The sequence below is a fragment of the Dermacentor variabilis genome, chromosome 1 (assembly GCF_050947875.1).
Source record: "Dermacentor variabilis isolate Ectoservices chromosome 1, ASM5094787v1, whole genome shotgun sequence".
In the NCBI taxonomy this organism is placed as follows: domain Eukaryota; kingdom Metazoa; phylum Arthropoda; class Arachnida; order Ixodida; family Ixodidae; genus Dermacentor; species Dermacentor variabilis.
Window position 1 is genome coordinate 277,106,742 of NC_134568.1, and position 16,119 is coordinate 277,122,860.

Sequence of the window (16,119 nt, forward strand, 5' to 3'; positions counted from 1 at the left end):
TCAAGGCGCCACCAGCTCGGCCCGTCATCGACTCTTTCGATGCAGACAAGGTCTAACCTAGGAAAGGGGCTCCCTATTCGCCTCCCTGATGTAATGAGCAAGAATGCGTAAACACTCAGGGCTGACGCGTACAGGCACCGATTTATATGCTCCTAAATTTCGCGACATGCAAGAGGGATACCAGACTGCGCCGAATCAGGCGAAAACCTGGGCGCAGCCGGGCAGGCGCCGTTCGTGCCGGCCAACAAAAGCTCCGTTCACGTAAGCGCGCGCGCGGCGAGGCCCCGGCCATCAATTCCCAGCCGCCTCGCGGCCCGATCGGCTCCTCTCCTGCGGTGCCGGCTCCGGCGCGTACCTCACCTAGCTTCCTCCCCTTTTCGCGCGGCCCCTTGCTTTCCAAGGTCAAGAACACGTGTTCTGACCGCGGTGCTCTAGGGCGGCACGTTGACAAATCACCGGCAGCTCCCTCGGAGCGACAGCAATGGTGTCGCATTAGCGCCGAAGAGAGAGCGACGTTGCGCGAAAACCATCTTTCGCGCTTTCGCGCTCTACTTGCGAGCCGGAATCTCTTTCCCCTCGCTGCTGGGACGCGCCTAAATAAGGCTGACGACAGGGCCGTCGGCTGCAGACACAGGTCCTCGCGGCCCCGCGCAATCATCGGGCCGTTCCTTCACGTGCCGCGCCGTACGGCGCGTTCCGGGACAGTGCGGCAAGCTACTTTTCATTTATTTTTTTGTTACGCGGCAGCGAGAGCTCCGGCTCGTTTGTCATTGTCAGAGGCAGCAGCGCACGGAGACTGCATGCCAAGACGCCGCGCGGGCTCTCACGGCCGCCTCGCTGAATCGGCGCGCTGGCCCTGATTTCCTGTTTCAGTCAATGCCCCAATTTCTTGACTCGGGTCGAGCAAGAGAACGGGAAAAGAAAACAACCGGGCGAAGGTCTTGGGGAAAACTTAGCGACCGTATCGAGTGGATGCGCATCCCCAGACAGAAAAAAATATTGATCCCCTGTGCCGACTAAGATTGCCCGTTACTCTCGCTGCTCCCTATTCTCCCGTCGTTTTACTCTATCCGACAACAGGAACCTACTACTTAGCTCTTCTTTTTTGTCTTTGTTCGGAAGTTTCTCCCACGTTTCCTTATTGTCATTCTTGCTTGTATTACTGCATCTCTTGTCACTCTCAGATATTCTTTGTCACATTTTACCTTTTACATCGTCGTGCTCTACGTTTCAAACTTTTGATGTGTTTTGTCAGTGTTCACTTGTTCTTTTTTCTTATTTGTTTTTTTTTCCTTTCTGTTTGCTTGCTTCACAATTTGAACTGTAGGCAGAAATTGTTGGGAATTTCGTGCATGAGAACATATATCTCTAGCGTTTAAATGAAGAACGACGCAAGTTGCTTTACTTCTTCACAACATACTAAACATGAAGCTAGATAATCAGCGCTCACTTTTGTAGAATATATTGTGTATCTATATACCACGTGCAATAGGTAAGCGCGGATGCACTGGAGTCTCTTAGAGAAAAGCTTGAACGAAATCGAAAACAAAACCTTATGCTTATCGAGATCGTCTTTGTTGGCGTGGTAGTCAAGACTAATGAACCATGCCCCTGCAAAAAAAAAAGGCTAATATATATAAAAAGAAACACGGTTACGACTGTCTAATCGAATATGATTTCCATTTTTCGATGTCATTTAAATAAAAACCAAGCGTTAGATTATTATGTGCGAAGAAAGAAGAGCCGTCATGTATCGCTCTGTATTTAGACTGACATTTTGCTGAAAAAAATCACGCTTTTCACGCCGATAATTAATAGGCCTAAGAGAAGGGAAAGGACAGAATTCAGCCAGAGGGGTTACGAATTGCTGCGCTCTAAGACGACACTGCAAGCACGGCTTTATAGACAAGCCTCTTTCACAGGCGGGTTGAGGTGAAGGGCCCCGAGTCAAATTAGATTAAAATGCAACCTTAGTTGCAGCACGAACACCAGCCAGACAACACTGCATTAGTTTTGCGTCAAAAAGTGCAAATCAGCAATGCGAAGGAGGCCGTGGGCCCTGCGGCCTGGCTGTTCCTATGCCGAATAGGCCAACCAATCACAGCGGAGCACGCGCGCCACTGGGTTCCTAGCAGCATCACCTGATGGCGCTTGCCTTCGCGCGACCACGGCAGCGGCGATGCTGGCCGTGCCGGACGAAAAAAAAAAGGAACCAGAAAGCTCGCCTTCGCGCATACGCGGCTGCGTTGTAATAAGGAAGTAAACGCTTCTTGCGCATACAATGGATTCGAATTGCGCTACCTACAGTCAACCGCAAAAGTTTACGGAACGCAGAATATGCCAAGAAGCTGAATTCTCGCGAAGCATGGTCACACAGCCTCGAATTAAATGTCCCAGCCTGTAGTAGCCTTCGCCACCTACACAGCGATTCATTAAATACGAAGTGTCATGCCTTAACAGTGCAGGAATTCACATTTGAAGGGGAAACCGCATCCCGTAAGCTTTTGCTGTTGACTGTACGTACACGCATGCTGCCTGTGAAACCGTGGTGCGTTCAAGGCATCCCTGGTACTGGATAGTAGTCCAACTCCTCTTAAAAAAAAACAAAAAACGTTCGGTGTAATTTGCGTGCGCCCGCACTGTGTGTGTGCGTGCGTGCACTCGTGTTTCGACACTTCATGCGTCACAAAAATCGTCGCTGCATATAAATTTCAACTGGAGGTCTGCTGCAGTTTCTTTTTTCTGATTTACGGAGATCTGCAGAGGTGACGTGGAATGCGACTGTCTGTCCTTTTGACGGCCTGCGATGCAGTGGAGCAGGGAGGCCTTCTTCCAGCCTCGCTCATGTTATGTCACTTAGACAAAACGCGGCTGCTTATAGAGTTGCTCTTCAAGATTAGAGCACGGACGCGGATAAGTCTTTTCTGCCCATAAAGTACATACTCACACTTGTGTGCGGATAGCGTCAATCTGTCTGTAGGTAAATCACAAAGCGCTGCACTGTAAAGCTGGTGTGCTGCGCCTGATATTAAGTTTCAGGACGTTACCTGCCACAAGAAGAAGCGAACATTGATTTAAAAGATCAAAACCGTTCAGTTTTTAACACTGCTTTCATTGCAACCTCAATCCTATTTTTCACTTAATACTTAGCAACGTAAATTCTAACAGAATGGTGTATAGGCAGGTATCTCGAGCTTGAATTCATAATAAATATGAAGAATATAGTCTCACCGGCTTCAGACTCGGACGATCGCACTTATTTTTTGGAGGCTGGCACTCATATTCTGAAATGCAGATATGTCAAACAATTTTACAATAACTGCGACACATAAAACTACGTGGTTTGACGTGCGTGCTAAATTTTCGTTTACCAGAACGTATCACTGGATTAAAAGAACTGTAGCAAGATAAACGTAATCTACAAACGTCTTTGACCCGAAAAAAAGCTTTCTTGCAGCCTTAAGTGGACGAACGAAATTTATTGACCTCTAGAAAGGCGCGACGCGCATTGCGGAAAGGGTCGTTTTTTTGTTTGTTTGTTTTTCTTTACTTTTAAACTGCCGAAGTTCTGCGGCAGCTTGTTCGTCGCATAAAAAGCCATAGGACGTTGACCGCTTTGGTTTTCAGCTCTGCACTTACCAATTATCTAGCTCGGGGTCTTTCGGCTCTCAGGACCACCGTACGTCTACCGCGTGCGTGCTAACTTTTATTTCCGTTTCGTTCTGCAGGTTGGTTTTAGAAGGATGCAATTCTTGCATATCAGTGCCCTAAAATAACACATAGTGCTGTTTTCCGTCTGGCTACATATTGTAGGCATCTGATAGGAAATATCTGCCTTCAAATTATAAACTGCATACACTATGAGGGCCAGTCGCTTCAGTTGGCATAAAGAAGCTGCGAGCCCGTTAGTCATCAAATATGCATGTGCCTCTCTCTGGTTACGCACTGGTGACATCAGTGACAAGCCACGTTTTGTGCCGTCAAAAGCGGGAATTCCTTGTTTGTCTTCGTTCCTTAATCGAGGGTGGTTTCTGCAGCCATCACACATGACTATCGGCACAGTAAAGCAACCTGGAGGTAACATCTCAGGAGAGAAAGCTTAATGGTACGTGGAGAGGTTAGCCTGGCATTCCACTGCAGTTGAGGTGGTCAGGGATGAAAGAAATGGAGTGGGATTTTAAAAAAAAACATATACAAAGCATGCGAGTCATTGATACTGCCTTTTTTTATCCGCAAGCAAAGAACTTAGAACCGCAAACGGAAGCACGTTGGAGCCCAGTACTACAAATTTGACTATAGCTGAAGTTACGGTTAATTATTGCGCTGACTGCTGCGAAGCAGAAGGAAGAAATCGAACCAGGTAAGTAGCTTCAATAACATTATCCTGACGCGAAATGCACGTTTTACACGTCGTCCATATCTAAAGAAATGTGCATAATTTAGTATACCACAGGAAAAATCTGCATATTCATACACTCAAGATTCAAGCACTGCACATGAATTTCGCCACGTGTTTACCTCGACTCGGAAAGTGAATACCTCAAGATTTAATGTAGTCGTTTCACATTAGTCTCACACGTACCCGGGGAGCCTCTACAGAGCAGGAAAAACTTTCAGAAACCATAATCAATAGAAAAATAGCAGCACCAGGAACCATTATGGCGCGCACTATAATTTCGCCAAGTACTTGAGAAAATAACAGTGAACAACGAGCCGAAAAGACAGAGGCGAGAGCCGGTTCCCTCTTCCTTGTGGCTCATTATTCGCTGTTTCATTATACGCTTTTGCAGCGATCACGCCAACTTCCCAATAAGATAAATGCCACACTCTCCAATCTCCAAGCTAATAAAGTCACAACCAACTGCGCAGCTGTCACTCAGATAAACACAGCCGCTGTCCGAAACAGTCTCCCGCGATACAGAAACCCCTCACGCGCACTCTAAGGAGGTTCTCCGAACAGCTCCAGCTTACAGGAGCGTCACTACAGTGCAACCTGTGTTTTGAAGCACGACATGCCGTACGGGCAATATGAACGCGTACGCGGACAAACTTAACGTGAACGCCAAATAATGCGAGCACTACGTCGTATACGCGCCATACGCCTTGCAGGGCAAGCCGAGGTTTTCCTTGCCTCGCTTCGAACGCGCCGACTTTCTTTGTGCCGGCGGCGCGGCACTGTAAATAGCGCGGCTCGGTATACACGCGACGGCAAAGGAAGCGGAGCGAAGCTTTCTACTTGATTGTTCGAGCAGACCCGGGGCGCGCCAGGTGAGCGCCGCTTCGTGTCAGAGGGCGCGGTTCGACTCTCGGGCCAACACTCGTCCCCGGCGCTCACTTTCCCAAGTGCAGGTTAACCGGTCTTTCCCGCACACCAGCAACGAGAAAGAAAAGCTCGCCCTGTTCGGGATAGCTGACGTGAAGCGCTTGTCTTACAGTTTCGTACGACGTCATATCCGTTATAAAAGATGTGTGTTAAGCGACCGTTGATTTCACCCCGCGATGCACTGTGTTTGCGTAGTCCTTGTTCTTCTCACGTCAGTGTTTCGCACGCTTGCCTTTTCTTACCATAAAACCTATGCAGTCGAAATGCCTGCGCATTTAAAAGGTGTCACTCGTCGGGGACGCGATGTTAGAATGGCAACGGTGAGCTTACGCTGTATTTCACTTCGGCGCGCGCAATGTGATAATATTTATTGTCTCATCTTTGCTTCACTGAGCAGTAACGTGCAAGCAGCGAGTAGGAGACTCAAGCGAATTTCCACTGACAGGGCCACAGGGCAGCCGCAACATGGCGCAATATACCTTTCTGTCGTGTACTGCCAGTAATTTCGTTATGTCACGCTGCACACGTCACTTTTCTTTTGAGATACGATGACGCACTTCTGAAGAAAAAGGAAATAAATGTTTCTAGGGTGCAATGGAAGGAATTCGTTCAGTAGAATAGCAGTCACTCTGATGCGAATATGTTCATGACATGTTCGTGAGCATAAAACACGTTTAATAAAATGAGCATAAAAGAAGTCTCGTAGCAATCACGTACTTGACCCTTTGCAAGTATAACAAGATTGGCGCTCTCTGTGATGCATTTATACGCAATTCGCATACAAAAAGAAAAAGTGATAACGCCCTACTGTTTGTAAACTACACGTTCACTTTTCGAGCTAGAGGCGTGCGCGCCGTTATCGTGTTAAAAAAGTGTTTTACAATTCCACTCGTGCTGGTCTGTTTCAAGGTGTTTCCGAGTTCATGTCTAAACAGGTTGTTGCCTTTATATTGCATGCGGTTCAAAACAGATGAGCGTTGCGTTTTCGTCCTCGATACTTGAGATCGGAGCACTCTAGTCTCTCCTTCGCTATGCACTTTCACACATGCGGCGGACCGTTTACTTCATCATGCTGAGAAATACCCATGCATGGAACCACGGCCAAGCGCACAAACGTGGCCATTGATGTGTCTCTGGCGGTGTCTGTTCATTGAAATGGACCGCTCGCATCCTGCACCGTTGCCATTCGAGGAACGTCGGCCAAGCACCAACGAAAATCGTGAACCTCGCTCCTGATCAGGGCAGAAAAGATTCCCGCTTCGATGGGGCGTGGGGAGTGGCCGAAGGAACACATTGCCAAAGAGCACGGCCGCTATTTGGTGTGTGTGTGTGTATTATATATAGCCTGACGCTGACTTGCGGGCCGTGCCCTTAGCGCACGCGGTGTGCTGGGTGGCCCTAAAGCCAGGGAGACCGAGAGGCCAGGGATGTGGCCAGCAGGGCGTCTCGGTCGCCATGGTTACAGGCCGCGACGCCAGGTACGGTCACCGGAGTTAGCGCGAAAATAGTTGGCGGCGGCGCCCAAGGTCGGGGCGGACTGACCTCCGTCGGCGTACGTCTCGGAGCCGTAGCCGTCCTGGAGGCCGTTGGCCCAGGTGCCCTCGTACTTGGCGCCGGAGATGAGCGACTGGCGCACGCCGTAGCGGCCCTTGAAGCCCTGCGTCCACTCGCCGCGGTAGCGCCAGCGGCCGCGCGTCTCGACGCCCAAGCCGTGCCGCTTCCCGTTCTGCCACTGACCCTCGTAGCCGCTGCCCGAGGGCCACGTGTAGACGCCAGACACCTCGAAGCCGTAGTGCCACGAGCCACAGTACTCGCCCTGGCCCTTGGGGCCCGTGCAGACGCCGTGGCCGTGCGCCTTGCCGTCCTCCCAGCCGCCGCAGTAGGTGCCGCCATCGTCGAAGTCGAAGCGGCCGCCGCTCATCCTCTAGCAGGGCACGGCCGTCGCCACCGGCGACATCTCCCCGGTCGTGCTCCCACTGGTTCGGGGTCGTTCGAAGGACAGATCGGGCGGCTTCGCAGTCTTCGCGGCCGCCCCCCCCTGCGAGACGCGCGCCGATCCCCGCTCCGCCGCGCGAGGCGCCAGCGCCTCTCTCGGAACACGCCCTCGTGCGGTCAGCGACGACGGCGCCGAGCGCCGCCGCTCGGCGCGCGCCGCCAACGCCGCTTCCCCCGGCGCGCGATCCAGTGTGCAAATGCTGTTTACTCTGCGCGACAACTCTGCTCTGCAGTGAAGCCCAGTGTCGACTACACATCGGCGGGGTTTAGGTACTCGGCTGAAAAACATAATTAGCAGCGTTTGTAATTCTGCTCTGTGCTTAGGATGCATTAACTAGCGAAGGAAAATCTAGCAAAGGAAAATTTAGAGGCTGCGCATTAACGTCGATAACCGCCACGAGAAGATTTGCGTGATTGCTAAGCATCAAGTGTGGGTCACTACCAAGAGTTTATTTCAATTGCTCCTTATCACTTTTTTTGCGGTTAGGTATTGATAACACTTGTGCATCTAAAATCTGAAAAGTTTTTTTCACTCACTGTCTTCTGTGTAGCCTAAGGTCCGTATGGAAATCTCATCAAATAAATAAGTTTCCTACGAAGCATAAAAATCGCTCAAGAAGGTGCGAAAGTTGGGAAGTGCAGCTAGATTGAAGGAGTTTTCTTTCAAACTAATGCTGAATCGTGGCTTTGTCTTAATATTAATGTCAGACGACTAAACAACACATACAATGCCAGTGCCTAAGTAGTTAAACATGTTTGTAAAATGTGCGCGGTAATACCTATAAAAAAGTTGACAGTCACTTTAGCATACGCTAATGAGGATGAATGCGAAATAATAACAATTAAGGGGTTTTACGTGCCAAAACCACTTTCTGATAATGAGGCACGCCGTAGTGGAGGACTCCGGAAATTTCGACCACCTGGGGTTCTTTAACGTGCACCTAAATCTAAGTACACGGGTGTTTTCGCATTTCGCCCCCGTCGAAATGCGGCCGCCGTGGTCGGGATTCGATCCCGCGACCTCGTGCTCAGCAGCCTAACACCATAGCCACTGAGCAACCGCGGCGGGTATGAATGCGAAAGGCTGCGCGCTCCCGAGAAATTTATTAAATTACTTTGACATTCTCATTCAAGTGCGTTGTTACTTCCCATTTCTTGTTTTTCTCTTTACTTGTTCTCTTTTTCGGTTGCCTAGACATCGCCACTGGTTCTGCGTGGTTAATGGTACGTTAGAAAGGTCGTGACAAGTATATGAAGGCCATTAAGACACATACGCAAGTTCACTGAATGAATTTTCTTTATTTTTAACACTTCGATCTACGAGGGTAGCTACATGGACTTGTATATATGGTGCCTTCTACTTTCTAGTAGTGCAGGCAGAATGAGAAGGACAAGGAAAGGCAAATAGACAAACACCACAGAGCTAACTTTCAACGTAATTATTTCCAGTTATTGCAGGAGTACTTATACTCCTCCGAGCGTCATAAGACACGTGTACATTGCTGGGCAAATATGAACAAAACCGAGAAAAACCACACGCAGACACTTTTGTTGTCACAGTGATTATTTAGAAGGGTGCCCGTTCAACGAGAACAGAGATAATCGAGCTCTTTTATTGATAAAAAAATTGATGGCTTACTGGCGCATGAGCTTGAATTTTGGTGCCATAACTCCGGACGGTCGTCGGATTTTTCGACTCATAAGCCATCTAAGGCGTTCGCCTTCAATGAGCACTTCTTCCGGACTTTCGGAGCACACAACTGACAAAATGAGTCGTCCCTTGAAGGAAATCTACTTCGAAGTTGTGTACTGTGTTGCACTAATGTAAGCGCGAAAATTTCCTTTAAATATCACACTTGTAACAATCAAAGATGGGATGTAAAGTCGCGTATAACGCCGCAACGCATAAAGGTAGTCCTTGTTGGTTAAAAGCGAGCGTGCAAGATGCAAACGATCGGCGACATGAGCACGTGTGTTTACATGTCCTTCTGAGCATGCTTACTGGCGACCACGCTGCCAAGACTTGCAACGGTGCACGCGGCCGACTGCCTTTAATTGTCAAGAGCGCGCAGGTGAGTGCCAGTTCTGCGTTTGGTTTCTGTTATTTGACGATTCAATGTACTCGAGAGCTCATGCTAAAAGGGCAGGCACTTGTATGGATTCACGAAGCTTTCGGTCGCCCAGACGTTTCATAGAATGCATTGTAAGTATGTACGGGTCCAATCATAACAATGAATGAGTCGATAGCTTTTGTCTAACTCAGTCATAAACTTCCGAAATAGCTATCTTCATAACACAGTCACAAAATCGAACACTAGATGATAGATATTCGGGCCGCTGGCAAGCGCATTCAACGTATACGGAGATCAAACTCGCTCTTCTGTTTTCTTTTTCTTTATTATTATTTTTTTTCTTTTTTTGGCCTGATTCGACCCAGCCTAGTTATTGGCTGCGCATCATGCTCTATACGTCACTGCCTGCGTCATCGCGGGCAGTGACACAGGGCACCGCGTTAAAAATTGGAATAAATTCTGGGGTTTTACGTGCCAAAACCGCTAGTTGATTATGAGGCACACCGCAGGGGGGGGGGGGGGGGGGGACTCTGGGTTAATTTTGACCACCAGAGGATCTGTAACGTGCCCCCAATGCACGGGACTCTGGCGCTTTTGTATTTCGCCCCCATCGAAATGGAGGCCGGATTTGATCCCGTGATCAAGTACTTAGAAGCGCAACACCGTAGCCGCTAAGTCACCGCGGCGGGTCAAAGCGTTGTTATCAAGCGGCCGAGCTCCACTCCGATGTCCCTAATTTCTGATTTTACTTTTACCATTTAGAAGAAGTTAATTGTTATAATTTTACCATCAGCTGACCGTGAATGGTGAGTGAAGAGCGGCATAGAATCGAGTGGAAGGCATCGTTACATATCGCGGCCCTATATACTTCGGATAGCTTTGACACTAACGACGCAGCTTTCTCTTTTTTTTATTCATTTGGTTGACAACATATCCAACAAGGTATTGTTCAAGAACTGAACGCACTCAAGATGTACTCGCACAAATTTTGCAAGAAGTGAAGTTCTCCCAATGTACAATTTTTGTGAACAGAGTGGGAAAAATGTTTTAGATGCGACGCGTGTCACACGTGTATAAATTTTTTATATATGCACTAACAATCACGCCCAAGTACTCATGATCAAATGTCTTTCCTAACACTTTATCGATGTCATACGTGGCAAAAAATTAAAAAAATGTTCTCGTTAACATCACCCAAACAACTTTATCAAGACTTTTTTTTATTAGATGAAAAATGGTAGGATAGACCTAGCTCTTTGGGGCCGGTTATCCCAAAGTCTCAAGCAGAGAAAAAAAAAAGGGGGGGAGGAGGAAACGGGATGAAAATAACAGCAAACGCTGCACAACCTTTACAGAAGTCACAAGCACACAGGCAATGTCATCACGGCATCAACACCATAAGCACGGTCTTGTTACTTGACACACTTACTACATCATATTGGGAGAACCCCACACAGCCCTTGCCTTATAAATGTGACCTCCAAACTTGGCAATTCGGTTCTGCAGAAATCCGAAAGGTATAGGGAGTTTCATTAAAGATAAAAGCTGTTATTCGCCTGCCAGGACCTTAACGGAAACCCATACGCGTTTGTCAGAAAGAAAGCATCGCAAATTCAAGAAAAAAATTGACAGTCACTTAAGTATCCTTACGTGATTTGAATTCCAAAGCGTTATGACTTCTCTAATTAATTGGTTACGTCCACAATACGTGGCGTCATACATTGTCACGTAACCTTCACAACTCTACCCTAATCCACCTTAACCCACCTTTCCCTAATTTGTAACAACATTACTCAACTGTAATTCACCTTAATTCACTTTAATTCTCCTTAATCCACTTTCCTCCCTATTGTTCTAATTTGCACCAACCTTCATCCACCTTAAACCCCTTTAGTGCACCTTAATCCACATTAATCCAACATAATTCACTTTGCTCTAATTTGCACCAACCTTAATCCACTTCTATTCACCTTTATTCACTTTACTTCACCTAAATTCACTTTACGCCACCTTAAGTCACCTTACTCTAACTTGTTCGAACTTTAATTCACTTCACTCGAATTCACCTTAATTTTCTTTAATTCACATGAATTACCCATAATTACTACTAATTATAGTTGTTATACTGTTTACTATCTTTTGCTTACTACTGACGCCATACAATACGCTAACGCTGATGACGTCACTGAGGATGACGATTTTTGGTATCATCGCCGGATCACGCCGGATTTTCTGCCTGATGGGACATGTAATGCTTTCGAATTAATGTTCGTCCTGGTCAGGGGGGATTAAACCCGGGATCAACGCCTTTCCGGGGCGGACGCTTTGCCATCTTATAGCTAACCGGGAGGCTAGGAGGTTGCGGCGCGAGGGAAAATTAATCGACAACTCAAAGTACAGAGACCCTGAATATAGCACATGAGGCCTGCGGAAACCTGCTTATGAAAGGAAAAAAAATTACGCATATACTTCACAAGCGGAACGCGTAGCACAGATAAATTTAATCTACCCCGATCGAAACCAAGCAGCCTCTGAAAGTTCGTTGTTCTGTATAATCTGGGCCTGCATTCACGAAAGCCTCCCTTATCTAAGATCGGCTCCTCATCAGCCGGCGTTCGGGGTCTTCCACTCATAAATGTGATCGTCATAAAAACGAGGCAACCACTGCTTGGCAATGGGCAGTCGCGGACAGCACTTATGTAAGAGAATTTTTTTGTGAATACGGGCCCTAATCTGTTTTTGTTGTTATAGATTAACGCGACTACAAATATAACGCGATGGAGATTTCTATGGAGTCAGGAAACATAAATGTTATTACGATTGATTGATTGATTGATTGATTGATTGATTGATTGATTGATTGATTGATTGATTGATTTTGAGAATTTGACTGGCACAAGGGCTAGATATGACCCAAGAACACCAGGGCCATGATGATATTACAATAACAGCGTGATTCAACGATGCGCAACAAAACCGTAGCTGCAGTTTTAGAATAAGGCGCTATCTGTTACAGTAATATGTGCGGGACCATATTGCACAAACGTCGAACGCTCGTCGGATGCCACGCGGGCACGCCATGGAAACGGATCACCCATCCGGCTATGCTATGCAAACAGGGCCGCGACGCACTCCCCAGATGGCCCACACGAGCACGCAAACGCGTCGTGGGAGCTGCGTTTGCGCAGGTACGTCCGAGCGGACGCCCATCGGCGCAGCGAATCAGGTCGTTGGACCTAAATCTTGGGTAAATATTCTTGATAGGGGGACCAGGCTGACCGCCTTGCGCTGCCGTCACCCTTTCCACTTCGTTCTCATATCGCTATGTTGACTTTCGATCTGATACCTCGCCGATCCTCGCCTGTTTTCAGCGTACTCGACAGTATTCGCCTCCGATCGACGACAGGTTGTCTTTTCTGTAATGCTCAGTCGCCTCGTTGTTGAGCTCGCCGAAATTTGAAGGGCGAGAAAAAGGAGCGCAAGTTGGGTGGCGGGGAAAGGAACCTCATGTCGTGCGATAGGAACATGACTCCGAGTATAACGCGATATGTCTTTTCAGTGTGCTAATTATGAGAAAAAGCTTATCCTGTAATTCCTTGTAAAAGTTTTCTTGCGCTTGGACTGTTCGTAAGAGCAGCTGCCAACCAATAGTAATGTATTACGGTGGCGGCCGGCCAGTAGCAAACAGCCCTTAAGAACGAAAAGCTTTATACGGTATTTGTTTGTTTGTTTGTTTGTTTGTTTGTTTGTTTGTTTGTTTGTTAGATAATCACCCTGGAAAATGCGAAATTTCGCATCTGCGTCAACAGCTAGGTCATTAGCAAACATTTTAGAAAACAGTGGGAGCCTCAGCTATGGCCTGCGGCACTCCAGATGTAACCAGTGTTTGTTCAGGTGAATACTCATCGCAATGGACAAATTGTAACTTGTTTTACAGTTAATCTTTTATCCGATTTGTGATACCCAATGACAGAACGATTTATAGTTTATAATATAGTCTAGCATTCGATGTTCTATCAACTACTTTGATAATCCCGGAAATGGCATGTTTCTCGCTCCACGCTTGTCACTGGTGGTGGAAGATCACGGATTGTTTTTATTTTGGGAGCTGTCGCCGACCGCCCTTTTCTGAGGCTATACTGATTAGTGAAGAAGATTAATTGCTAAAACAACATTTTGCATGCAAGTGAGCTGGTTGATAGTTTGGGGAAACCGTAGCATCGTCCACTCTTTGGTGAATTTCCCATTCAATGTATATTTCACCACTGTCTTATAAATAATACAGTTTTAGCTATTCATTAAACTTAGTATATCCTCTTAAGACTGTGCGTCGAATGAAACCCGGTCCACTAACGCTACATTAGGGTACAATAGACATCAGACATTGTACGAGGGCTTCTAATAAATACCACTTGAAATAAACTGGCATAAAGAACAAACAAAACACCGCTTTTGTTAATTTCCGTGCATTTGCAGAAGATAGGCGTCGGTAAACGACAAGTATACACCCGTAGGGTCTGTCTGCATGCTTTCGTCTACTCGTGTGATTTTCTGCTAGGCACATGAACTAAAGATACCTTAAAAACCTCAGACAACCAGTTTACCTGGGTGATCAAGGTACAAGAACAATGACTTCGGCAAATTATTTTCCTTTGACCAACAGGTGTCGTCCTCTAGCACATAAGGCTCGAGTTTTGTCTACATGAACATATTTTGCATGCTCGCCTGAGTCACAGGGCACAGTCACAATAGGTGATGAGCACCCACCGTAGGCGCGGAAATCGGGCACTTCGCACACGGCCCAAGGTTCCCACTTGTCGATCTCCAAGCCCAGGCGACGGCAGGTGCGAGGGTGAACCCAGGTCGAAGCCTCCAGGTACACGCTTCCGTCAACCGGAAAAGATTATGGGGAAGGATGCAGACACACAGGGGTATCATTCTGCGTTTTTAACGCGAAACTTTCTTTGCATCTTCCTACCCATTTTGCGGGTGCTGGCTGACACTGTCTTGCCGATTATACAACTTGTGAATTATTAGAAACCAACTAGTGAATGTGAAAGACCGGCTTGACAGCAAGGATCATCCGGGCGTGGTGTACAAGGTATGGTGTGCTGACTGCAAGTGCAGTTACATCGGCAGCATCGTCGAAACCGGTAAATTCACTAGAATAATCAACGAGCACCAAGGGACGTCTCCAATAACAAAAAAGCGCCAAACGGCCTCGCCGAAAACGTCAATAATTACGCTCTCAGCATCGATTGGGATAATGCGGCCACCATAGCCAAGAAATATAGCCAGGTGATCCGGCTTTTGATGGGGTCTTTATTGATCTAAACGACAGCCGACACTATCAACAGGACAGTTTGAAACATACCTGCCATCTACTCCCGCTCATTGCAAAGTATCATAGGAAACAAACAAGGAAATGCTCTTCAGCCTTAGTGTGACCAAGGAACCCGCACACGCTCCGAAACGTCTCGGTGTTCTTTCACCTTGACTTGGTCAGTGACCGCATCTTCATCATCTTCTTATCTGACCAGAATATTTTTCTTCTAACCTTTCACTACAAGTTATCTTTTAGTCCACTTTTATTTCCATTATCCTTATTAGTTCGACATTTCAATTAAACATAAGAATTAATTTCCCCTATTCTTTATCTGGTTTAATTTCTAATTTTCGTGTGATTCCTTTTTTTTTCATTTCCAGTCCACGATTCTACATGTGCGACGGAGTCGATGTGATACCAAGCGAATCTGATTATATATCTTCGAGTGGGAGTCTCTAAGGCGTTAAGCGATCCTTAGCACGTATAAGTAAAGGTCTTGGGCCTAATCAGTCAAAACGACAGTATCAAATTCTTCGTACCGTGTAAAATCATGCACAGCTTCAGTGCTCCTGTACTTGGAGTTTTTCGACCTCTATGTACAGCACGGTTCACAGTCAACAATCATCGCTTCATGTGCATATTTCGCAAGTGCTACCGGTCGTGTGCCTTGGTAAATGTTTGTATTCACAATGAATCAATCAATCCCGTAATACTGTCGAATTCTGAAATGGCGGCATTTTGAGCCAGGTCGGTTGGTTGGTTACGGTGTTTGTTACAGGTGGTGTTAGCCTGACATCTGGGCCGGCAATGGCTCCGCCTGTTCGTCTCTTTCGTTGTTCAGGGATCTGTTACAATATGCCCATGATTTAGGTGTCGCGTAGATATGCGAGTAGAAGGCATGGAATCTCCTTGCGAAGTATCCTCGGTCCTTCAGGGAATATGACCTGTCTACACACGCGTTTCGAAATCTTGTTTGCAGGTTGTCAAGTAAAGTTTTTCGCTCGATAGTGAAGCGCCAGCAGGACCAAATGAGGTGTTCCACGTCACTAATTTCCTGGCATTCTGTGCGTATCGGAGAGGCACCTCATTCACTTTTGAACGCCGATGCTGGAGTGCAACCCTATCCTGTTCTTATTCTATAAATTGGAGTGGTCTCCGATCAGGTAAGCCCCTTCGCTACACACGGCTCATGTGCCGGGATCGAAAGTGAGCGGAAGTGGCTCCGAATTAAGTCTTTTGGGAAACATGGTTGATCGGTGCTCCAACCATTGGTGGCCTCGAGAGCGCTTCTTTAGCTAAAGCGTGCGCTCTTTCATTCCCAGTGATACCAACATGGGAAGGTATCCGCTGGAACACATCACGTTTCTTGCTTCTCAAATCCTTGAATAAATCCTGTGAACTTC

The 16,119-nt window shown here is 47.1% G+C and overlaps 1 protein-coding gene across 2 annotated transcripts in view; it reads right to left on the reverse strand.

The window, feature by feature from the left end:
- The window catches only part of jp (junctophilin), a 107,109-nt gene extending 99,683 nt beyond the window's left edge, over positions 1-7,426 (reverse strand). The window contains exon 1 of one of the 2 annotated variants that reach the window (XM_075676245.1): positions 6,866-7,426. In XM_075676245.1, the coding sequence (XP_075532360.1) occupies positions 6,866-7,244 (379 nt within the window). In that variant the 5' untranslated portion in view covers positions 7,245-7,426. The remainder of the gene's footprint in view (positions 1-6,865) is intronic. The other variant, XM_075676244.1, reaches the window with a different exon arrangement.
- Positions 7,427-16,119: the final 8,693 nt, after the last annotated feature.